Source organism: Anoplopoma fimbria, chromosome 7 (genome assembly GCF_027596085.1).
Source record: "Anoplopoma fimbria isolate UVic2021 breed Golden Eagle Sablefish chromosome 7, Afim_UVic_2022, whole genome shotgun sequence".
NCBI lineage: Eukaryota > Metazoa > Chordata > Actinopteri > Perciformes > Anoplopomatidae > Anoplopoma > Anoplopoma fimbria.
In genome coordinates this window covers 9,147,911-9,174,224 of record NC_072455.1, presented here as the reverse complement: position 1 = coordinate 9,174,224, position 26,314 = coordinate 9,147,911, and the positions used below count along the sequence as shown (strand labels likewise).

At 42.4% G+C, this 26,314-nt stretch overlaps 1 protein-coding gene across 1 annotated transcript in view; it reads left to right on the top strand.

The window, feature by feature from the left end:
• apba1a (amyloid beta (A4) precursor protein-binding, family A, member 1a) overlaps positions 1-26,218 on the top strand; it is a 48,556-nt gene extending 22,338 nt beyond the window's left edge. Inside the window, exons 3-14 of the mRNA XM_054601664.1 lie at positions 7,188-8,861; positions 12,606-12,704; positions 12,836-12,875; positions 15,729-15,874; positions 20,011-20,043; positions 21,639-21,725; positions 22,995-23,180; positions 23,360-23,539; positions 23,648-23,860; positions 24,036-24,155; positions 24,270-24,410; positions 25,689-26,218. Coding sequence (XP_054457639.1) covers positions 7,281-8,861; positions 12,606-12,704; positions 12,836-12,875; positions 15,729-15,874; positions 20,011-20,043; positions 21,639-21,725; positions 22,995-23,180; positions 23,360-23,539; positions 23,648-23,860; positions 24,036-24,155; positions 24,270-24,410; positions 25,689-25,760 — 2,898 coding nt within the window. The 5' untranslated portion in view covers positions 7,188-7,280 and the 3' untranslated portion in view covers positions 25,761-26,218. The remainder of the gene's footprint in view (positions 1-7,187; positions 8,862-12,605; positions 12,705-12,835; positions 12,876-15,728; positions 15,875-20,010; positions 20,044-21,638; positions 21,726-22,994; positions 23,181-23,359; positions 23,540-23,647; positions 23,861-24,035; positions 24,156-24,269; positions 24,411-25,688) is intronic.
• Positions 26,219-26,314: the final 96 nt, after the last annotated feature.

Here is a 26,314-nt window from a genome sequence, read left to right as displayed (position 1 = left end):
GTTTTGAGCCATCCAACAGTTGATATCCTTAAGACATTCCATAATAGCAGCTAGGCTTCTTGGGTCGTCGGGTTTCAGTGGAAGGTATATCTGTGTGTCGTCTGCATAACAATGAAAAGAGACATTATGACGTTTGATGATTTGACCTAAAATAGAACCTTGCGGAACACCACAGGTAATGTTAGAAGTAGAAGATGAGTAATTAGCTATGGTGACCGAGTGGGTTCTGTCAGTGAGGTAAGAATAAAACCAACTAAGTGCAGAGTCCTTGATGCCAACCCAGTTCTTAAGACGGTTGATTAAAATGGCATGGTCTACCGTGTCAAAGGCTGCACTTAGGTCCAAAAGGATTAAAATCGAGCTCTCCCCCCTGTCAGCTGCTAAAAGGAGGTCATTGGACACCTTGAGGAGGGCCGTTTCTGTACTGTGTAAAGCTCTAAAACCTGACTGAAACTTCTCAAACACATCACTAAGACACATAAAGGCTAGAAGTTTGATTGAAACAACTTTCTCTAAAACTTTTGATAAAAACGGAAGTTTAGAAATAGGCCTGAAATTGTTAAGAACCGAGGGATCAAGATTCGGTTTCTTTAAAAGTGGTTGGACCTCAGCATGTTTAAGACTGGATGGAATAGATCCTGTTGCTAACGAGCTATTAACAATCAATAAAATACTGGGCCCGACTGTGTCAATAACCTGTTTGAGAAATTTAGTTGGTATAAAATCAAGGCTGCACGTGGTTGATTTCATATGGGATATGGTTTCTGCTAAAGAGGAAAGCAATACAGGATTAAAACTGCTAAAATAACTTAGAATATCCCTACTAACATGTAAAACACGGTCTGGGGGACAAATTTGTTGCCTAATGTCCTGTACTCTGTTTGCAAAGAAATTAAAAAATTGCTCACATAGCTCTTGTGAGGCATCAGTGAAATGAGAAGGGGTGACCATTGAGTCAATTATTTTGAATAAAAGTCTTGGATTTGAGTGGTTTGCTGTAATTAAATTAGAGAAGAAGGACGTTCTTGCTTCTTTAACTGCCACTTGATAGTACTTCATCGCATCTTTCCAAATTTCATAAAAAACATGTAAGCCTGTTTTTTTCCATTTTCGTTCCTTACTCCTGCAGTCTCTTTTTAAGTCTTTGGTGACCTCGTTTAGCCAGGGCTGGGGTGTTGTATTCAACCTTTTGGTTTTCAAGGGGGCAACAGAGTCCAGGACATTCTGGCAGGTGTGATTTTAAAAAAAGGATACCAGGTCCTCTAAATGAAGATGAGGATTAAAAGCAGTTAAAAAAGCAGTAGTAAAAAGCTCAGAAAACTTGCTAGCAGACAGAGAGTTAAAAACTCGGCGGCGGACAGGTGAGCTGTCAGTAACTGTTAGAGGATGTAGTAAAACCACATTTGTGATCAGACACACAGATATCCTTTGTCTCAAAGTTGTCAGGGCAGAGACCACTATAAATGACCAGGTCTAGGGTGTGACCCTTTGAGTGTGTAGGCTCCTGTATACCCTGCATGAGATTAAAAGATTCCAGGGTATCCATAAAATCTGTGACAAAGGTCTGTGAAGGGCAGCAGACATGTATGTTAAAATCACCTAAGATAAGAATTTTGTCGTACTTTGATGTCACATGGGAAAGTAACTCCGCAAACTCTTGGATAAAAACACTGTTCGGCCTGGGTGGTCTGTAGATTATTAAAATGATCACTGGATCCTTTGAGTTCACTATAAAACCAAGATGTTCAAATGAAGTGAAAGAGCTATGTAGAATGGTATTGCATTTAAAATTGTTTCTGTAGATAACAGCAACCCCCCCTCCCTTGCCTGACAGCCGGGGTTGATGGAGATGTGTGGGGCGGCTGTGGCGTAGTGGAGAGCAAGGTAGTTCTCCAATCAGAGGGTCGGTGGTTCGATACCCGGCTTCGGCAGTCGATGTGTCCTTGGGCAAGACACTTAACCCCAAGTTGCTCCCGAAGGCTTGCCATCGGTGTGGACTGGATGATGAATGTTAGTTAGAGTCTGATGGTGGCACCTTGCATGGTAGCCCTGTCATCAGAATGATATATATGTAATATACTACTGATTGTAAGTCGCTTTGGATAAAAGCGTCTGCTAAATGACTGTAATGTAATGTGTAAAATCTTGGGGGGGTTGCTTCAATCAGAGAACTACAGTCTCCCTGCGACAACCAGGTCTCTGTGATGATAAAAAAAGTCTAAATTATTGAAATTAATAAAATCCAGAGCTAAGAACGACTTATTATTTAGGGATCTGATGTTTAAAAGACCAAAATTGACATGAGCATGAGGTAGCAAAGGTTGCAGGGGGACTTGAATGATGTTCTTGTAGTTAGCACCTGAGGGTTGTGCCTTTGAACGTGCTGCAGAGTGTCTTTTCACAGTGGTAATGAGAGTCTCCATCCTGTTGGCAGTAGCTGTGATGAAGCACCTGTTAGGGGAGCTCTTATGTGATTCCGTGTGCTGCGGTTGTGAGGAAGAGGAAGACGGGGGATCCGTTTGCCGGATGTTGGTGTGGAATGTTAGCAGTCACGACTGCTGCACCGTATGCTGCAGATTGGCCGAAAGCATGTGGCTGCCCCTCTTGTTGGGATGGATCCCGTCTCTTTTAAACATGGAGGCATGATCCCAGAACAGGTTAAAATTGTCAATAAAACTCATGCTGTGGATCCTGCAGGTGGATTGTAGCCAGGTATGGAGACTGAGGAGTCTGCTAAAGCGCTCTGGTCCATGACCAAGAGTGGGGATAGGACCCGATATAAAAACAGTCTTTCCACAGTCATTTAAAACGTCAAAGAGGAGGTTAAAATGTGCTTTGGTGCGTTCAGACTCCCGGTCTCATTTGTCCCCACATGAACTACAATTCTCTTGATGGAAGTCGGATGTGAAGGCAGAAGATTCCGTTGTTTATCCAGGATGACGGGGACAGTGGCTCCAGGGACACAGTGAGTGAGCGCGTTTATGAAGCGGGTGTTCCTGGTTATTGAATCCCCGATGATAAGTGTATTTGGGGGGAAGAGGGGATGTGGAGGTGATGGGTGAGGACTGGTTGTAGAGGATGATGGTTGTTCAGTTACCTCCGACGGTGCCGGCGAACAGGGGTGAAGAGTGGAAGAAGCCCGCAGGAGGCCTCCAGAGCGTCTGATCACAGCCTCCTTCAGTATCTTACGGCGGTCCTTCCCGGTGGCGGAGCAGCGAGTCGTGTGAACAGTCCTGGCCACAGGTGGGCCAGCAGCAGCAGCCGGAAAGAAGACCGAGTGGGGTGGAGACTTGTCTGACAGGATGGTGTAGCGGTTGGAGACGGATAACGGAGGTTCCGGAGAAACCTCAGCTGCATCTTTTTTGCGGCTGCGGTGCACCACCTCTGTCCATGACGGCTGGGCCTGTGGATTGGCTGGTTTTGGAGTGGAGCTATGGGCCGGGGCCTTGGGCCTGGCTCCAGTGCGAATCCCTGGATCCTCTGGCAGTGACAGCGATGAAGTGGCGCCCAAGTCCAGTGCAGCAGTGGAGCTCTCTGCATCTGCTCCCAGCTCAAGTTCGGAGGACTGGCTACACTCCTCGGCGGCAGGGCCCTCCGGGCGGAGCGGTAGACTGCCGGTGTGCAGTGAGGCCAGCCAGGGTAGAGTAGCCGCAGAGTCCGAGACCAGCTGAGACACTACGGAGGTTGAAGGTTGGGTTGCCTGGACAGCAAGACTGGAGGATTGCATATATGAAATATGCTTTGCCTGGGCAGCCGCTACGGATACGAAGCTGTCGATCAGATGATCTCTTTTTCGGAATTGAGACTCCAGGCGGCGGATATCATCCGATAACTGGGAGTACGCGAGTCTGCAGGCCCCACACACGGCCATAGTCCAAGTATGAAACCATGAACGTAAGAGGAAGACTTAAAATACGAGTGACTGGTCCTGGTCCTGGTCCTGGTCCCGATCCTGGTCCTGGTCCTGGTCCCGGTCCCGATCCTGGTCCTGGTCGTGGTCCCGATCCCGGTCCCGGTTCACTCGTACTCGGTGCTCGTGGTGGTGGGGTCTCCGCGGCCTGCCGGGCTGCTTCGGCGGCTGCTCGGGCAGATAGCGTCCGGTGAGTATAGAGCAGGAAGTCAGCGGGTAAAACAGACAGAAGAGAAGATAATGTACGCTTCCCTCCCGTGAGTAGAAACTTTGTTTAGTAAAATATAACTGTTTAAAAGTAAAGATAAAAGTCAAGCTGACGGAGAGCTGCGTCCATGCAGCATGGAGCTCCTGCTACTTTCAGGGGCTGTCGGAAACGGGGTTGTCGCAAGTCTTCCAACAAAGTCTCCAATGTCAATGTTGCGTTAAACTAAGCACTGACGACCTACGTCAGTAATTAGAAAAACAGATGGTATTTTCTTTGTAAAATCACAAAATCTGGGCTGTAAATAGTCAGACTACTTATTTCACTGTGCTTCTGTGGTAATCACCCTCTGTCTGTCCTTGCTCCCTTTCCTAAATGACCTAGTTCTTTGCATTTTGCACCCAGCACTGGTTTATTGGTTGAGACTGAAAATTTATTTGAAATATATACAGCGCTTCATAGTAAAAGGATATAAAGAAGAATATTAAAACAAATAGTTCATCCTGCATCAATATTACTCAACAACAATAACATGGCGGTGTTTTAAGCATTTCAGTCAATGGTATAAGCGTATTAAGATATTACAAAATGTATTGTTGTGGGACATTGTGGGATTTCTAACTATCACCTGTGCACCCAGCTAGTCATCCTTGCACTTGGTATTTTGTCTAAATAAAAATAAACAGGAAGTGTTTCTTCACTTTGTCAGATTGATATATTTAACAATATACTTATATTGCGTTTTATGTGTGTTTTATAAAGCATGTTATGATGACTTATCAGGTCAAGTATTATAATACTTCAGAATTGCTTTTTTTGCGGGGAACATAGTGTATTATAATTCTTATAGTTTTCATTTTTTATAATTATCTTGTAATGCATTAAAAATCACCGTTCTAATGCATTATAAACATACTTATAATGCGTTTATTGCACTGTAAAAGCACTCATAAATATTCATATTGCTGTATAACAATAATCAGAAAACATTCTAAACTGTTGGTCACTCACTGACATTTCTTTTTCACATGGTTCATTGTGAATCATAATTCCCATCGTTGTCATACTTTATAATCTTTTTATATGCATTATAATCACTGTTATGATGCAATAAAATGTGATTATGAGTCATCACTGGTTCATTCAGCGCATCCAATCTAAAATGATTTTCTGTGTAATGAACAATGTAACCTCTAGGCTCCGCTGTCTGGGCTCTTATGTATTCTGGCCAGTGTCCTGCCTCTCCCCCTCCCTTTTAATTAGGTGGCAGCAGGCTAGCTGAGTGCCATGATGGTTCACCCAGCCACAGCACCAACAGGCATGCTCTCTTTAGAATGGTTCTGCATGAGCATGTCCTCATTTCTGTTACCACTTTCTGCTGGTACAATCTGTGAAAATAGTCTTCCACATAATATCTTATGGACTTTCTTTCTCTCTTATTTTTGGACTGTGATAACATGATAGAGTCAGATGTTTTGCAGTTTGGTCAATTATATTACTTTTGCCGATTGTAGAGTGCTGCAGGAATGAGACCTTAACCCAGAAATGAGTCAGCATTTCGTTATTCCGGTTCCCTCATCTCTAAGACAACGGTTTTATTTTCAATGGTTAGATACCTGAAGTAAGGTATGTGGTTAATGCAAGCTAAGGAGATTTTAAGAAAAGTTTTGTTCTATATCATTAAATACATCAGTAGAAGCTCATACCTTTCTTCCAAAAGTCAGTTGTTAACTGACTACAAAACTTCATCGCGCCGAACACTAGTCTGCCTTTAGCTTCGTGGAGGCGACGTGAAGTCATGTGATAAAAATGTTGTTCATTTCTGAAGATTGTCTTGCTGAAAAAGGTTAGTATCATAAAGTTAATTTGAACAGAGCTTATTTTCTGCAATAACCCAATCGACTCATTTCCATTGGCTTTTTGTCAAGGGAACAAGTGCGATGCTAACTTCCTGGTTGGCCAACATAAACACATTATTCCTGCAGCACTCAGTCACCCCTATATTGATCCAGTATAAAATGACTCTTCATACAGAGGCAATAAATAGCACTACAGGTAAGAGGAAATATGTGTATTTTTGTTTTAGTCCGTTAATAATGTTTGATAAGAAAAAAAAACAGTGTGAAAAGAGATCAACTTTCACCTTTGATTTCTGGGAATATAGTATTTATACTTGCTGTTTGTAGAAACCTCTGCCCCTCCGTCAGACTCTTTCTGTGCATGCTCTCTGTTTTTCTCCAGTGTTTGGCTTGGATCTGTGTTTCAAGTCAGTATTCGTGTTCGTCGTTTGCGGCGGATCCACAGGGTTGCTTCTCTGTTTCATTTCCTCTGATGCTTCTGTTGAGTTGCTGGATTGGCAAGATCTGTTTTCCCTGTTAATCCTCAATTTGGCAGAATATGGTGTCTGGAAACATATCAGTTTCTTCTTGATATTGCTTTAGTTCTTTGCCAGGCTTTGAGTCTTTAAGTCTTTGAGTATTTCTTCTTTGGTAGTGTAACTCTAAAAAATGTGCAGTTTAAAAGTCTCCTTCCTTGAAACCAGGTTCTATCCTCTTCACGCTGGTTTTGCAATTTTCTTTTCTTTTAGACTTGGTCGTGACTTTTAATTCTACCTGAAACTTTCTTGCCTCTAACCCCAGTAATCCCAAATTCTTTTTATTTCTTGTGAGTTTCACACAAAGTGGCAAGGAGACAATCTATGCCACTCAATGTGCTCAATGGAAGTCTGACTCTATCATAATCCATGAGCGGTGTAGAACCATCCACTTTTATTTAATCCTGAGCTGCCAGAGTGCGAACTGCTCCACAGAAGAGGCATGGGTCTTTAGACAGTTATGAGATAAAAGTCAATGGTATACAAATATGGCTGGCTATAGTTTGAGTGGTTGGCACACCAGCTACAATATTTTGTCAATCAGTTCTGTGGTAGTGACGTCACAAAACTTCCAGCAACTCCTACTTTGCAAGAAAGCACAAATGTTAGTGTCAGATTCTGTTGTTCTCTCAGATCTTACCTATTCTGTTTACTCACATTGTCTCCCTTTCTCTCTGCCACTTTCGTGCTCTTCCCAGCAGCCCTTGCCCTGACCTCGTAGAGGCGCCTGCTGATGACCGACTCCTAAAACCTTTCTCCGACTCAGTTCAACCAACCAGAACCAGACAGCCATGAACCCCCAGGAGACAGAGCTCGGCCAGGAGGTTATGGAGGAGGCTGACGCCCCTCCTCGCCAGCGCCACAATAACCACAGTCGGTCCCGTAACCACAGCAACCAGGAAAAGCGCTACAGACGCTTCGAGGCCCCTGCCGGAGGAAGCACTGGCAGCCGAGCAAGGGTACCCCAGCAGCGTAGGCCGCAGGAGGAGCAGGACGCGGAGCCACAACAGCCAGCTCAGTCCCCACAGCCCCAGCAGCCCCAGCCCATTCCCAGACCTGCGGTGACACGCTATCGCCGACAGGGGGACAGCGAGGCCCGACTCAGAGCCCAGCAGCAGAGGCACAGACAGCGGCAGCAGAGGGAGGCAGAGAGAGCACAACACCTGGCACAGCAACAGGAGAAGCAGCATCACGCAGAGATGGCCCAGGAAGACGAACGAGAGAGGGACGATTCAGTGCTAGCCCGCTCAGCGAGCACCGAGAGCGGCTTCCACACCCATACCGACCGGGCCGAGGGGGATGATGGTCTGGTGATGATGTCCCTAGAGCCTGAGGGGCAGCCAGAGGCGGAGGACGAGGCGGGGAACTACGGAGTCCAGCTACGGCCGGAGGCAGAGGGGTACATTGAGAGTGCCGAAGCTGAACAGCAACACCTCCATCTGCAACCAAACTATCCTCCTCAGCCCCCGCCACTGCCACGTGAACCCCTGCCACGTGAACCCCTGCCGGATATCCAAAACCCACAGAGACAGGAAGAAGCAGAAGAGATGCTGAACGCTGGCTACTCCAACTACGTCTACACACAGTCCCTCAGCCACTCCGGGGGAAGTGCTGATGTCTCCGCTGGTCAAAGCTTTGAGAGTTTAGACGGCGTCCTTGCGGACGAAGCTTACTCCGAGCCATATGACATTTACTCCCTCTCTGAGCACGTTTACGAGGAAATCTGCGATGCTCCCTCATCGGTTTCATCTGCTGCAGACGGGGCTGAGGACACCGAGTCACTCAGACAGAGGCGTGCCGGCTTTCAGCTGTTCGAAGGCCAGGCAGGAGGCGGGGACTACCATCAGCAGGAAGCGGTGGGCTCCCGTCTGCGCCACTACGATGAACGCTCAGACGGCGAGTCGGACAGCCCAGAGAAGGAGGCTGAGTTTGCCCCGTACCCACGCGCTGACAGCTGTGACCAGGAGGAGGACATCGACAGCATTGTGGCCGAGGTCAAAGAAAGCCTGAGCTCTCAGAGTCTGCACCATGCTGTGGAGGACACCATAGATGAAGAGAACGAGTTTCAGCAGGATGAAGAAATACCCCAACAGTCCCAAACCGACTCTGACAAAGCTGCCAACCCAGGGAAGCAGGCCAGGAATCAGGCTGCTAGTCCCTCAGAGGAGCTTGTAGCAGTGAAGAACAGTCAAGAGAAGAGGGACGCCATATCCCTGGCCATCAAGGACATTAAGGAGGCAATAGAGGAGGTAAAGACTAGAACGGTGAGATCTCCATACACTCCCGATGAGCCCAAGGAACCTATTTGGGTAATGAGGCAGGACCTGAGCCCCACTGCAGAGTGTGACCTACAGCCATCACTGGGATGTGATGTAAGTAGAGCAGTTGTGGCTATTATTGATCATGTATCGGATATCGTGTCTGTTCTGTTAGTCAACTGTTTGCATATGAATTCATTGGTTTTCTTAACTTATTCTAAAGGGTGAAGTCAACCAAATTACAAAACAAAATGTTTTCTCCCTAGTGGTATCACACTGGTAAGATTGGGCAGAAAGACCGGAACACTAACTGTATACCATCAACAGTATTTGTCACACAACTCATCTCATCTCTTGCCAATGTGTCGGACTGTCAGAATGGACAAATCGAAGCTTAAAGACAAAACATCACAACACATTACCTCCTTGTGGGACAGATGACGGCGCATTGCAACATCTTGCAAGCTACAGCTCAAATAATCTCTAGGTTGAATGTCAATGATCGTGTCCACGTAGGAAGTGTTTCAGACGCGTTTTTGAATCATCGACCTAAACCGCCCTTTTAAGGCTTTGAAGGAATACTACACTCCCAAAAATTATCATTATATATCGATGACTCCCCTTGTGTTACCGTGAATTCTGAAAGAAAATCTTGTTTTTCTTGCATACCTCCATGGTGAATTATAATCAAAAAACAGAAAAAAATCTTGATGAATTGAAGTAAATCTGGAGCGGCGTTTTAAGTTTAGGAGAAGTCTGGGCTAGCATTGGCGAGTAGCAAAATACACAGTTTCTGACCTGCTAACTCCTGCTGCTAGTTTTTGCTAGATAGCTGTTACCATGTAGGATGTAGCTTAATTTAGCATTCAAATTAAAAGCTTTATTTCATCTATTTCAATTCCGTCTTTATTGTCAAACAATTAGCTGCTCACTTCAAACCCTAAATTTGCACACTGCCCACATTGTCGGCCTATCCCTTTCCCAATTAGTTAGCTTGCCAGCTAGCTAACTCACCACATAGCGCAATAAGTATGTCTGTATTTGACAGATTAATGGGTCAGTTTATGATATTTTAAAAGGTTTGTTACTATTCACATGGTAAACATAGCTGGAGTAAGCAACCCCTATATTTCCATTGTATTCCAGATATTTCTGATAAAATCCTGTGCATAGTTTCCATCATGAATATTTTGCAACCCTATTCACAATCTATCCTTTTTTTCTCCCTATCACCTGGGGCAGCTTTACTTGGTTTTGGGTAGGCCCCATACTTTAATTCTGCTCAAGGGATATCTTAATGCTCCAACATACAGAAGCATAAAAAAACATTCAAAATATTGTGGAGGATAAGATGCTTCATGAACTGCACCCCATCCAGCAGCTTTGGGATGATGTGGGACGCAGACTTCAAACCATGCCTCATCATTATGGTATCACCAATGGAGTCAATGACTCCATTTATTAATCACAAAGACAAAACAAACATTAAAGCATTGATTATTATTAAAAAAAATGTCATGAATCTGCATGCTGTGGAGGCCCATCCGTAGATCCGCCTCTGCTCAGAAACCTTTCCGTACTTTGTAGAACTGCCCTGTCATTTGGATAGTATGCTACGCCTCACGTTCTTTCTTATCAGTCATTGTTCTCGGCCTGAATAGAGATCCCATTCATTAGATATTCTCCTCCTCCTGTTGTCTCCCCCCTTCCCCAATGATTTATTCAGTGAGGGTGAGAGATAGAAAAAAGGTAAAGGGCAAGACCAGTTGAATAATTTACTGAGTATCCAATAACAGAATGACATCGGCTGTTTCTCTGTTTAGATCACAGTGATCGTAACGTACAGCACTTCTGCTTTAAACTTCATCTCGTGATTAATGCCTCCTCAACATACAGTGTAAATTAGTTTGACGAATATAGACACAACGTCCCGCTGTCATCCGAGCATACCCAGGCCGATACATAGACAGATGCTTAGACCCGTCCTGTTGATTCCACGATGAACCCTGATACCTGAGCGTGTCACCCGAGCAGCTGACTCCCAGTTCTTAGACGACCGGTGTTGTATTTTAAACGGCACGCCACCGTCTTCAACGCCAGTTCCGTCTGTGGCTTCTTGTCGTTTGCTTCAGTTGGGTTTTGTGCATTCGCCCAAATCCATGGAAAACTATTGGATGTATCAAGTAGAGAAGCTCGAGGAGGAACAAGCCAAGCAGAAGCAGCAGACCGAGCAACGGGATGGAGATGAGGTGTGGACAGGTTGAAGAGTTTGTGATGTTTCTTTACATTGGCGTGTTAAAGTAATGTTTTATATTCGTAGCAGTCATGGAAACAATTGTGTCATGAGTGGTGTGATGTGTGGAGGATTCTGAATGGCCCGAAGTGTCGTTTCATAAAACCAAACTTCCCATTTGAAAGCTCTTTTGATGATTCATACAGGGGCTTATCTCGGCATCTCAACGTAAGAAATGGCGATCCTGACCTCAATATTACGCTTGCTCTACTTCATCTCGTCATTTTTGGTCTCTTCTCTTCTGGCTCTTTCAATCACAGCTGATAGAAATAACCTTATAATAATACACTAATTGTACCTGTAGAAGCCTGTCATCATGAGATAACGACAGTGGTAGAACTATTTAGATCCTTTACTTCAGTCAAATAATAACTCCCTATGAGAAAAGAAAGAGTCGTTAACTCAGAATTGTTCTAAGTAAAAGCACAATTCGGCAAAATTACTACTTTATATACTGTTGGGTTATTTACTCTATAGTAAACCAACAGCTTTTTTTATGTCAATCATGTTTTTTCCGATCTTAATCTGAAAAGTAACTGAGCTGAGAAGTAAACAGTAGTATAAAATGTAACCCAGTTTCCTGGTAAGAACTGTATGATGTGGAACAAATTACAGGGAGACGCACAAGAAAAGTGATCTGGGCATACTACATTTCAACAGCTAGCAACCAATACCCACACTGCTACTTTTATTATTGAAATCAGTAATCCGTAATATTATTGAAAATCTGTAATTTTATTGAAAATCTGTAATCCCCTATCATGTAGGGTAGGGAAATGCGTCATTCTTTTTGAGGTGAATGCATTTTTTATGTTGCTTAATTAATTACATGCATATTAAAATGCAGCCTGTTCTCATTCCCAACTCGTAACATAGGCTCCCTTAAGTGTCTGTATGAGACGCACAGGCTTTTAAATAACTCCAATGTAAAGCCATACGCTTCATTCATCATTTAAAATGATCATCGAAATCTAAGTGACAGATATCTCAAAAGCGGTACGAATAAGACCACAACTATCTCCATGTAGAGATACGACTAGACGGAGTACTGTCACCACCAACTCTAACAGACACAACATGGAGTTTATCTGAGCCGTAGACTGCATATGTTTCCGTATTATGACAATGTGCCGCTCTCTGTCCCACACAGAGGTGATGTGTTATGATGTGTTTCCTCAGTGTTTGTATTATCGCTGTCTGACACGTTCAGACTCTGAGCGAGATGAGATCTGACGCTAACACTGACGACGTTGGCCGTGTGGGGCGTCTGCAATGATACAACTGTTACAGGGTTGGAAGAGGTGTCTTTCACACTTCCACACAGTTTGGTGCACCATTAAATTACATTTGTGCCCAGTTCAAATCATTCTGACATTCTGTTCTCAAGCGCTCACTAAAAACTTGTGAAATTGAAATTACAACTTCTTTAACCTTAAGCTTTTTAGTCATGCCGTCTGTCCTTAATTCAATATCTACCCTTAAGACCACCTGTTTATAAACCTGGTCGCTTTCGCCGGTAGCTTTTTCACTGTTTTTTGGGGTGTTCTGTTTTTTCCTCGCTGCAGTCCCCCGGTTCAGAATCGCCCTCCCCTCCAGGAGCAGAGTCATCCAGCAGACATCTGCTACAGGAGGACAGCTACGAGTCCTCCCCCTCCAGTAAAGAGGTGCGTCTTTTTCATTCTTCATTAGATAATCTAGTCAGATTCTCACTTTTACACATCAAGTTGAAGTCGTGTTTGAAATAAGTCACTCTCCTCTCTCTCTTTTTTTTTTTTTTTTTTTTTTTCATGAATAGTCCAGGAGAAGCCTTGCGTCCTTCCCCACATATGTAGAAGGTGAGTGCGTCGAAAGCCAGAGGAGGGGAGGAGCAGAGGGAGGTTGAGGCTGCTTGAGGTGAAAGGGATTAGCACATGACGGTAATCTGAAAAGAAATGGGAATTTAGTTTTCATAGTTTATCCCACTGATTCAGACGCTCACTAACCTGGTCAGCAGCAGTTTCTGAGAATATCAAGGCGCCTAATAGACAATGGAAGACGAGATGGCTGCCAGTCAGTCAGAAACTCTTTTAAACTTTAAGTGTTTGTTATCAGATGGAGGTGCGACCAAAGTAAAGCAAGTAGGGCATCCTATGTGGCACTGAATCCCACATCCTACATCCAAGAGGGCACTTTATTGTCTTTTTGTCCACGGTAGGGGCATCCAAGAAGGCGGTTTAACTGCATTTCTTCTTAACATGGGGGTAACATAAATACATAAAGTTCCTACTTCACACGCTGTGATTTCTTACCTGGAGATACAGCTGCCTGTTTCCTCTTAATTTTAATAGTTATAATACTCGAAGGCCAGAGTTTTTTTCTGGAGACACATATTGTAGTTTCTGTAAAACACTAGTGTCCTATCAGTGTTATGGTTGTCACTGACACTGAGACACTGAGAGCTAGAATTATTTCCTGTAAGTACAATTCTTCTTCTTTTTTTTTTTACTCTAGACTAAAAGACCTTTACTTTGAAACAAGACAGTGTCTGTGTAAATACTTTAGATTAGGACAGGAAAATGCTTAAGGGGGAGACACTAAGGGTTTCACCATGAAACTTCCCCAGTTGATTACTTACATTGATACAATCATTTTTTGTATCACAAGTTTTCTGAAAATGTATGTTTAAATGTGCGAATGAGGGATTATCTTTTTTTATAGGCTAATTTTCATAAATTTCTAGAACATTGGATGAAGACAGATTCAAAAATGTTGTTTCATTTTGTTGACATATTAGAGTCAAAAGTTTTTACAGAGAGAGTTTCAAATATGTTTTTGTATCACTCCATAAATCAGCAAATACTTTCAACAGCCAAGAATTTTTTTAAAAATGGAACTGTAAAGTTTGGTGTACGTAAGGGCTACTGAAGTGGAGATTTGTGGCTCAGAGTCTGAGAAAAAACGTATTTAGAGAAAACAGCCTTTAAAATGATGTTTCATAAAATTATGTACATTTTGAAGACAGAAAAATGTGAATAGTGTTAGAAAATGAATTAAAATATATCAATATGAAACCTCCTTAAGTCAATGATGTTTTGTATTACAAGATTTCTGAAATGTTTTTGTTTAAATATGCAAATGAGGCATTATGTAATGGTAACTTTGGGTGAATTTAGAAGAAATCTACAGAAGTAAATAGACAAAGTAGTCAAATAAACACCTAAATCTGTATTTTGGATGTTTTCTTTCAACTAGCCTAAGAGAAGAATTTTTTTGGAACACAATAGCTTAAAATTTCAAAGTTGACAAGTGCATGAAAATCAACTATGTTTTTGCCTGAAGTGTCTTCCCTTTCCTACCCGTTTGCGCTTTTAACTTTAAGGTTATATTACTCCAATCCAACACATTCTTTAGCTATAGAAAAGGAGAGGTCAAAAGGACAATACACATACATACATCCTTAACTTCATTCTGTACAGAAATCCACCATCTGTACAGAATGAAGTTAAGGATGTATGTGTGTATTGTCCTTTTGACATGTTTGGCCTGTACCGTCAGTGATTAGTGTGTTGAAGCTGATTCCCCAGCGATTCCCTGGTAATATTACATTACATTACAGTCATTTAGCAGACGCTTTTATCCAAAGCGACTTACAATCAGTAGTATATTACACATCATTCACCCATTCACACACTGATGACAGGCTACCATGCAAGGTGCCACTCCACTACGCCACAGCCGCCCCTTATTGAACCGCACTGCTGATCTAAGCCTGTTGTAAAGGCTGCGTCAGCATCTCCTAAATGTCAAGGCACTGAGCGGCCAATGGAGATGGAAGAGGGGAGAGAAGAAGGGAGGTGGGTGAGGAAAGATGGAGAGATTCCATTTCCCCCCTCAAATAAACATCAGTGCTTTCTCTCATGAGAACACCTGATGCTATAGAAACATATCACAGTTTTTTAACTGCAGCAGCAGCAACCTGCTCAGTGGAAATGTTCTCCTTTTTAGATACGGTTCCATGTTAACCACTCTCTAATGACACGTACATTGTGAGGGCAAAAACATTTCTCTTAAATTCCACAAAAGTGAGCTTTAGATAATGCCTCATTTCAATATTTAAACATTACATTTCATAAAACTCGTAAAACAAAAATAAATAATCGTGTTAATGTCAGTAATCAACTGGGGAAGTTGCATGGTGATATCTAATATTTTAATTTGTTACCCTATTCACCTGCAGTGTCTTCAAAATGTGTTTTTCATTTTACAAAATTTAAATATCTATATTCTGAAGGTTTTTACAGAGGGGTTTGTTAATATATCATTCATAGCCTGATTTATTCAACATTATATCCCAAAACTTGATGATTGAGTGATACAAAGAGATATCCAGATCGCCTCTGTAAAAACCTTTGTACTGTATTTTTAGTGTTATAGTAAAATTAATCTTATTCTCCTAAAAGCTATCTATTCTTATTTTTTGGTTTTGGAATGCTGACTATGTGTCAGCCCCCTCACTCTAACATCTCTACACTACTGCATGTCTATTGGTCCTGTGTGTGCATGTCTGTGTAATGAACACCAACAACACAGTGTGAAAATAGATTTCCCCCCTGTGGGATTAATGAAGTCCTTCTTACTTTATTAATCTCAAAGTGGGAGTGGAAACATTGTGTCATCTAGTGACACTGAACGTCTCTCCTCCCGTCCAGTCCCAGGCCCGTGTGACCCGGAGGACCTGATCGATGGGATCATCTTCGCAGCCAACTACCTGGGCTCCACCCAGCTGCTGTCGGATAAGACTCCGTCCAAGAACATCCGCATGATGCAGGCGCAGGAGGCCGTCAGCCGCATCAAGGTGAAAACGCACAGTTAACACACAATGGTCTACGTTTGAACAAACCAAAGGCCTTCTCTTCTGCTTCAAGCTCAGTCAGACTGCTGCATTTTGGTTTTGGTTCCAAACAGATAAACAATTAGGCACAATACATCATACTGTATCACTAGGATTTTTTTATTTTTTTATTTATATATATTATTTTATTATTTCCCATCTTACTTAATTATGAACAAAGTATTGTTATGTGACTGTAAAACCTATAGTACAGTATGCTTAAATAACAGCTTGTAGTTCTTCAATAGACAGGCTATCACTAAACTGAGTGCTGCATTTCCATGGTAACGGTCATGGCAGCAGAGTCTAATCCATTTCCAGGAGTGGCGTTATTGCTAGTCATGGGTTAATTAAGTAATTCCTTTGTTTATTTAAATTATTGATACCAAAGCTTTAGTATTTGAGAAATATTATCATATTGTTAATGTGCATTTTTAAATGCTGACTGACATTACATCAGTGTAGTTGAAAGGTGCAGTAGACATGTTCCTTATGGAGCCTTACAGCCCACAGTGGGTTTGCCACATCATCACTGCAATATTGCATAACACACTGCACTGTTATTAGTATTATAATACAGCAACTGAATCAAATTGTTTTTAATTGTTGTTGTCCACAACAACTCCTTTTATGATCATCACATTCTGTCTGTTAGAACAACATGCTCCCACTTGGCAACATCCTGCATGTTCATTTCCGTTTCTATGCTGATGAAACTCTTCTGTTAGATCTTGACTGTTTGAGAAATTTGTCCACCTTAACAAAGTAAAAAACACTGAAAACTGATTATCGGGCCCAAAAATCCCCAAATGTGTTAGAAAGAATGGTTCTGCCATCAAGGCTGATTCTGTCAAACATCTCGCTGTCACTTTTGACTCATAACTTTTATTTAAAAAACACATCACTGGGATCACAAAGATAACTTTCTTCCATCTCCACCATCATATTTTTAACACAGTCAGACTCAGAATGTGTCATTCATGCATTTGTCTCTTCAAGACTTGTCTGTTGTAATGGGCTGTCCTCAGGCCATCCTCACCGCAGCGCAAAAAAAGATTGTCCAAAATGCCGCGGCCAGAATTGTTACAGATCCCAAATGTGAACACGTAACACCGATTCTGTCCTCACGTCACTGGCTGCCAATTTCATTCAGGTCGGACTAGAAAGCTGCTTATTACCACAAAACTATAGCACCAACCTACCTGTACACAAAGTACCAAGTACACAAAGTACTAAGTACACAAAGATCACACTAACTCGCCTGACAGCAGAGCATTTTCTTTCTTAGCTTCCCTATTTTGGAATAATTTACCACAAGATCTACAAGTTTTAGTTAACATTCATTAGATTACACATTTTCAACAGAATATGAAGAGGTTACAGTGTTGACATCATGTTAAACACGTCTATGTGTGGTGTTGCAGAGACAGCTATTGCTATGAGCATGCTAACCAGCTAGCCCCGGCCTGTCCTGTCTTGTTATGCTACTTGAACCTTGAGAGACGGTAGTGAGTCGCTGTCCTCCAGTCTGTCCTCAGTCCAACATGAGAGGACGAAGAAGTAATGCTGCCCCGGGGCTTGTCAGTCTCATTGAAGGTACAGAGTCTGTGTACGTTTTGATAGTTTGTTTATTGCATTAAATTAGAAAGCGACTCGTATTTTAGTTTCGTCATCCGCCTCACCGGTGGACTATTGGCTGGGAGGAGAGCAGGTGGCGGCTCTGGGAGACAGACCTTCATGTATTCATGGATTCAGACAGCGTAAACCCAATCACCGAGGCTCACAATGGGCTAGTTTTGAGTGTAATCCAGCACACCCCGGTGGGGAGTGGGGCAGTCCCCCAGGATCAGATCCCTAGCGCTGGGGTTTGCGCTGGATGAATTTTGAGTTGGTACAGCTAACCGCTAACTGAAGGTGCGTCTCCCGGAGGCGCCGCACGCTCTGCTCCCGGCAAATGAGTGTGTCTTTGGACAGATATTTAGTACTGTGATAGAATAAAAATCATGCAAGATGCAGTCAAGAAATTCTACAGATTTGTATTTAATTCAAAATGAAGGTTGAGATTGAAGATGGTTGTGATGGAGCAAATCTTTTTTTGTATTATATATTTTGTTACAGTCTATTTATTTGTAATAGTTACTTTACACTCTGTAAAACTGTAAACACTGTTTTGTTTTTTTACTTACAGTCTATTATTATAATTTAGATATGTATTTATTCTGGCATCATACCTTTGCATTTATAGCTTAGATCACTTGGTAACCTATATCATTTTGTTATAAACATAAAGGCCACCAAATGTCGCTGTTTTCTGTAGTTTGGTTTTAACCCCTGCCTAATACCTAATACTACAACTGCCAGAAAACTACAATTCTCCATCATCATTTATTGATGATGGTGTTATACAAATAGGAGCAAAGGTTTTGTTTAGAGGTAGAAGGGGGAAGGACATTTCTAAGCAGTTACACAGTCCAAAACAGCCTATGAAATAATTCATCCTCATCTCTTACACTTCAATCTCGTCCTCACATGTCTTAATCTACCAAACCAAAATACTGTTTCGTTTTAAATTATGATTTAACACTGATAACTAAAATGCCCAAGTAAGATGACCTTGACATTCTGAAATTCTTTCCAAAGGCACAGGTTTTCTGCTTGAGTGAGCAGAGTCGATCAGGTTGAAGTGTGTGCTGGGAGGGCCATGCTCTGACTCCAAAAAGAATATTAATATACACGGCATACACAGTGAATGAGTCCTCCCTGAGACATCCAGCAACTAGATTAAACATCTGTGTGAAGTCTGACCGACGTGAGCCATCGTTCTGGTCCGTCTTTGTGCAGCCAGTCCCAGGAGCCTGAAGCTTTTCACACTAAGAGAATTGAACAGCTGATGTAGTTCTGTACAGAAAGTACTGAGAATCAGCTTTTCAGTCTCTCCTGGAGCCAAATACAACAGAGACACCTGCTGGTAGAGGAAGGCTAATACAAATGTCTTTATACTACCTTAAATGGTGACATATCCAAAGGCTCCTGCTGTACCATGAGAGCATGCAGATTGAGCATGAACACTGGGATGAGAATGAACACTGACAGCGGTGTGATCGAGTGATGGCAGGAAGTATTCAACAGCCAGATGGTGGTCAGGACAGATGAACTCCCCTGGTTTCACCTGTGGGACATTCAGAGGGTGGGGGGGGGCTCTGCCCTGTAGCTAATAAGCCTGTCTCTATACAGAGTGTGATGTGGCTGTTTGAGGTGTTTTAGGGTGTTTTTCATTTTTGGTTTGTTCCATTTGAAGAGCATTAAAACTCAAAATTAAACAAACAACATTTTATTTGTAGGCTTTATGTTTAAAGGCTTACTATCATATAGGTAACTTGCTAACCTGTGCTGCTATATGCAGGTTGTATGCAAAAAATATGATTTATATATATTTATACATAGTAAGGCTGTCATAATATCAGATTTTCACTACATGATTATCAAAATAATTCACAATAAATATACATTTGAATAAAATAATAATAATGCTGTCAAATTCAGCTTTAACTCTGTTGTGTGTTTTCTCTTTTAGTGTCAAATGAATGAGACCATCTTTGTTCAAAAAATCGCCTCTTTAATATCAAAGAATATGTACGTTTTTTTCTCGTACATTTACGACTTTAATATTTTATCTTTTATTCTTTAAATATAACCCCCCTCATCCGACATCGTATTTTTATTTTTAATTGTTTTTAACATACAATACGCCGTTTTACTTTGAAGAGGTCAATACAAAAGGATTGGCTCTATGCTGCTCCATAAACACAGGCTCAGGTCATTTTTTTATGAATTAAATAAACGGGGCATGCAGGGCAAATTAACACAAGGCTCGCAATATATAGATGTTCCATGCTGCTGGGGTGTAGCCAGTTGTGATGTCCATCACACACAAATACATACCAACCACACAAACAACATGAGGACAACTATTCAATGTGAACAAAAACAGTGTACTGTGCAGCAACATATCTGACAGCCAGTGAACGCCCCGTCCCTGTCTCTCCTGTGCACTGCTCTAACCCATTACTCTCCTGTCTGCTTTATTCCATGCCTGGCAGACGGCCCAGAAATTAGCCCAGAACAGGAAGAAGGTGCAGTACCTAAGTATCCCGTCTCGTCCCTCCAACCCTCAGAGCACAGTGTCTCTCTCTTTCACTCTGTCTCTGTCTGTGTCTCTGTCTGTGTCTGTCTGTGTGTATCACTGTCCTCTCCTCTGTGTCCTCCTCAGCCGGCTGTCATTCTGACCAACAGTTGGCATTTTCCTGAATCCAGCTTTTTGTATTGTCGGAGGTTGATATTAATTTGTTTTACGACCCCTCCCTTTGATCTCCAAGTCCCTTTGCCATTTTTTTCATTCCATGTCAGACATTTTGTTACCCCACATAATTTGGCTTTTTTTTTTTTTTTTTACAAACTCGTTAACTGCTTGTCGGGGAAGGAATGCAGTTTTGCTGGATGCAGGAAACAGCTGTTATCTCTCTTACACTGTGAGGTTGTACTGGGTTTGTGGCTGTATTCAGTGTGCTTTCTCTCTCTCTCTGCTGCCGATTCTGTGTTTGTAGTGATACCATGTACGATAATAACCCACATTCACTTGTTTGCTCACCTACCCAGTCAGATGACTAACAGAAGTCTGGGATGTCAAAATAAGATTCTCCAGACCTGCTAGCGGCTGTTATTAGGCTTCAAGCCAAATGCTTATGTCAGCATGCTCACAATGACAATGATTACAAATTGATCATGTTGAGGTATAGTTTACTACGCTAGCCAGCTTGGTATATTAGTTATTCTAATCAAAACCACAGCCTTTTCTAAACCTAAAATACTAATTCGCCTAAACATAACCAAATAGACTTAAAAACTGCACAACCTACGTTGGAAGTTTATTTTGAAAAGACACTTTGTTTAAAACGAGCAGAAACTGACACCGCCTCCCTGCCTCCTCGAAAACTGATGCTAGATGGGTACCCAGAACCTGCTAGTTTGAAGCATAGGACCACTGACCAAGCATATATATTTGACGAGTTGGGAGTATAATAGTTGCTCAGATTATTTTCAAATTGTCATTGTAGCTCACACAAACATATTCCATCAAACCAAATCAGATGACTACTAATCGTTCCTCAAATCAATATACTATCCTGCTGTGTACTGTCAATCAGAGTGCACAAGATAATGTTGCAGATTTCTGATGACAGTAAAGAAGTTAAACTAATAAAAAACATGTTGAATGGCAACAATGTCATTTTTTGCAAATCAGGTTGCTTTTCTAAATTGCAAAGCACGCTGTAGTGTTTGTAATAGTAGAAGCCATTGCTTTCCATTCTCATTACAGTGCTAACAAAATCAAACTGAATTAAAGGAATAGTTCAACATTTTGGGAAATAATGCATAGTCACTGTGAAAAAGTTAAACTATTGCATTTCAGTAAATGCAGAGTTCATGGATCAGAAAGTGTTATTAATCTCTCAGCTGTTTCACTGTGCTTTGGTTGTAATGAGACGTCACTAACCTCTAACTTTGAATGTCTGTTCGTTCAGTAACATCTGCTCATGAACGTTTTGGACTTTTTATGTCCGTATGTTTTATGGACGTGTGTCTAATATTGCCGTGTGTGTGTGCGCGTTTGTGTGTGCGCGTGTGCGTGTGCGTGTGCGTGTGTGTGTGTGTGTGTGTGTGTGTGTAGGCCCCTGAGGGAGAGCCTCAGCCCATGACGGAGGTGGATCTCTTCATCTCCACCCAGAGAATCAAAGTGCTCAACGCCGACTCCCAGGTACTCGCTCTGACTGACGTGTACGACGCAAAACTTTAGAACCTTTTTCTGTCCCCTCGCTGAGAAAGGACCCTCACATCACCAGCCATTCAAGGATAACAAGATTCCAGACAAACGTATTCAAATGGAGCCAAGTACGCCGTAGTACACTTTTGATGCTACACAGTTGCATGTGCTGCTAACGGGTGCTCTCCACAGTTTGACATGGTTGTGCCTCATTACATGGTTTGGTTTAGATCAGTCGGCATGGTTCCGCTATGGAGCAAAGACTTTCTGTTTATGAAATAAAGCAGATCAACTCCTTTTTTTTACGCATATGAGCAGACAAGCAGAATGAGAACAGGCTGTACACTCTGCTTGTTAGCTGGGAGTTAAATGGTCTTTGAGCACAGCAAAAGAAGAAGAACAGCAAAAGAAGAAGAACAGAGGTGATACAGATAGAGGGCAGGGCTCTCTGCAGATACAGACTCCACCACACACTTCTACTGGGACATAAGATGATGATACATTGTAAATTGTTGCATATTATAGCTTTTAAGGTATTCAAAAGTATTACACTTTATTTCTTGTTTATGTATATATTATATATTATAATATTATGTCTAGCCTGCAATAGAGTTACTCGTAAATAGTTTTTTATGTGATTTTAGCAAAACCTGTCTCTAGAGCTATTATTCATGAACTCTGATGTACAGTAAAATGTATCTGTCGACCTTGTATAAGTAGGTTGTTTTGTTAATTGGCTATCCCCCCTTTCATTTATCTAACATGTGTTCAGGTCTTGTTAAATGATATATTTATTGGTATCTACACATGGAAAGGAGTGACAAATGTCAAGGAACTCGGGGAGGTCAATTATTCTAGACCGTGTAACACGTATTAAATTGTATTCTGTGTGCTTCCAAAAAAGTCTTCAAAAGTCTTAAGTTTACCTAGGTGAACATTGCAGAAGTTGGGCAGTAGGAGGGTATCTCAGTCTGTTTCTGTTTTGTACGGAAGCCCCTTGGGGTCATGTGGTAGAAAAAACATATTGATTCGTAAAACTGTGTAAAAGGATTGCTAACTAGTAAACAGCTTAGTAGCTGTGCACGGAAAAAGACTTTGGAGTGCTCAGTCAAGATTTATTCAGGGGAACAATATGACTTCCAATATGGAAATATGAAAAAAAAATTACAAGCTGTGCAGTGGTTACTTAATCAACTTTGGTTGCTTAGTTACTCACCCCACATCCTAATGATAGAAGGACTGTTATGGTTCTCTGACTTCCAGGAGACTATGATGGACCACCCATTGCGGACCATCTCCTACATTGCTGACATTGGCAACATCGTTGTTCTGATGGCCCGGCGAAGGATGCCTCGATCCGACTCTGAGGAGAACGTGGAGGCCTCAGACCCAGGTCAAGAGAGCAAGCGCCAGTACAAGATGATATGCCACGTGTTTGAGTCTGAGGATGTGAGTCCAACAGCAAAGTTAGATCTTGCCTTCGCTTGTCAGTGGGGGGAATTTTTGTAGGGTTAAGTTTGACTGTGTAATCAACTGTTAAATAGACTATAGTTAGTTAAAAAGAGAGCTTGGGTTGTCCATAGGATTATAAAAAGAATGATTACAAGTTCACCCATCCTGTCCTCTAGGCCCAGTTGATTGCCCAGTCCATCGGGCAGGCCTTCAGTGTGGCTTACCAAGAATTCTTACGGGCCAATGGCATTAACCCCGAGGACCTGAGCCAGAAGGAGTACAGTGACTTGCTCAACACTCAGGACATGTACAATGATGACCTCATCCACTTCTCCAAGTCTGAGAACTGCAAAGACGTAAGTAGGGCTATAAATCATGATTCACTCAACGGGTTTGTCTGTCATATATTTGATTTGACTGACTTTAAATTTGTTTTCTGTTGCTTCCGCCTGCTGACACCTCAGGTGTGCATAGAGAAAGGTAAGGGGGAGATTCTGGGTGTGGTCATTGTGGAGAGCGGGTGGGGCTCCATCTTGCCCACTGTCATCATCGCCAGCATGATGCACGCTGGGCCGGCTGAGAGATCCGGCAGACTGAACATAGGAGACCAGATCATGTCCATTAATGGGACCAGTCTGGTGGGACTGCCGCTGTCCACCTGCCAGACCATCATCAAGGTATATGTATGGACATCATGAATGAAGATGCTTGTACAGTATCTTAATACATCTCTCTCCTCAGCTTTTTTTGGACAATAATTATGTATGTTTTTGTTTTTCTTAATTATCGGAAAAGAGAAATTCCACTATAGCCCAACCCTAAGCTCATACCATAGGTTGTTTTTTTATGTAGGGTCTGAAGAACCAGTCCGGGATCAAGCTTAACATAGTCAGATGTCCCCCAGTGACCACTGTCCTCATCAGACGACCAGACCTCCGCTATCAGCTGGGCTTCAGCGTCCAGAATGGCATTGTGGGTAGCACTGTGATCCCGCCCTGTTTTTACGCGAAACGGTTCTCGCACACAAATATACTTCTGTGAAATTTGATTTGTCGTCTAAAAGAATTAATCCGTCCCTATCAACAGATCTGTAGCCTTATGCGCGGGGGCATCGCCGAGCGGGGCGGGGTCCGAGTGGGTCACCGCATCATCGAGATCAACGGTCAGAGCGTGGTGGCCACCCCCCATGAGAAAATTGTCCACATCCTGTCCAACGCCGTGGGAGAGGTGAGACGACACACTGGGCATGCACTACAAAGCTAAATGTATAAAAAGTGAAGGATTAAGTCATCAAATCTGTTTTAGTGTTCTACAGTACAGGGAGAGTGAAAGACGGTGGTCCTGATATACAACAATACTCACAGAGTAGCCCCCTACAAATGCACTATTTACACCTGTTTGTGTAACATTTGACAAAAACGGTGCCCAACTGTCTAAGGAAAGGACTGAACAGTCTTTAAAGAAAATTCAACTATATATTTGTGAGCTGTTTTGTGTGTTCAGAGGAAATCAGTGGACTGAGAGACAGAAAGGGTAGGATACTCAGAGGGTATTTTCAAGGTCGTTATTGTCTACATATGAAATGTCAAATATCAGGGTTCATTTTGTTTATTTTAAATGCATCTAAACATTTTATGTAAATATATTTGTTAGTTTGTATTTTTGTCATTGGTCTTTTCATGGGATTTAGTGACAATAAGAAATAAGAAACACCTCCTCCTCTTAAATCTAGTGACCAGATTGTCGTGAGTTTTCCCTGAGCTTCTCTCCAGCTACATTACATCACAGTTAGTGTGTTAGTCTATTCTGTCCAACACTTGCCTTATTTCCACTGCATGGCTCGACTCTACCTGCTCAGAACTTTACCATTAGCAAAAGTTTTGGATAGAACCTGGTACCTGGTAATTTTTTTGGTACCACCTCTGTTGAGGTTCCAAGCAACTGAGCAACTGAATGGTCAGAGAGAATTGTCACTTGCGAGACATGGGACAGCATGCATAAACCCGCCATTTCCAAGCTACCGTCAATAGCAACCACCATTTTCTTTATTAACTTGACACAGATTTTAAAAAATGCCGGGCCCGAAAAGAGCATGTCGTGGTCAATAGATGAAATGCAGATGTTCCTCTGTGTTTCAGTCATGTTGACGATGATGTTACGGAGAAAGGAGAATCAAGAAAAGGCACCTAGTACCAAAAGTCGAGCCGAGCCAAACTGTATCGTGCAGTGGAAATTCAGCAATTTTGGGCAATATAGTGGAATGTAATGGACAATGACGCCTCTAATAGAATCTTTGAATTTTGGCTAGTTTTTCAGTCAGCTGGGTCATTTCACTTAACAAGTAACTCTGCTCATAATACTGTAGCAGCAACAGTGACAGTTACAGTGTACAAGGGGATGTCCCAGTTGGCAATGACTGCCAGCCTTTGGCATTTGATCTCCAAAGGCATTCACTGTTAATCGTTCCATAACTTGAATGCTCTGCCCTGTGTGTGACTCCCTCAGATCCACATGAAGACGATGCCCGCAGCCATGTACCGCCTGCTGACCGCCCAGGAGCAGCCCGTTTACATTTAACAAGACAAAGCCCCGACCTCACCACCCTTTAAACTGTCACCCCACCGAGCCGCCCCCCACTGCAGCAGCCCCCTTCTGATGGACTGTAGTGAGTGGTTAGTTGGATTGTTCTGTTGCTAAGCCTTGTCAACCACGTAGACACCCAACTATCAATCTGTGCTCACTAAAGGTTTTTTTTGGGGGGGGCTAGAGGTACCATTAGTAAAAGGGCGTTCACACCATAATCCTAAAAAAGGCTTTTCCTGGTTCCCTGTTGATGTTTAGAAACACATTTCACACTGTCAACCCTGGGGAGCACTATGACCAGTCTTTAATGTATCTTTAATGTTCGGTTTAGTCCGCAGAGATGGCTTGGTTACAATTTTGGTCATTGTTAAATAAGGAAAATGAGAACTTCTCACACACTAGAAACCTTAATGAGCGGGACCTGAATCCTGATTGTGGACTTGATCTGCACATCCAACCCCGAACCCTGACTGTACTTTCTGCCATGCTGCTATTTCACACTGCCTGTGTCTTGTTGTATTTCCTCCACTTCGTCATTCATGTGAGAA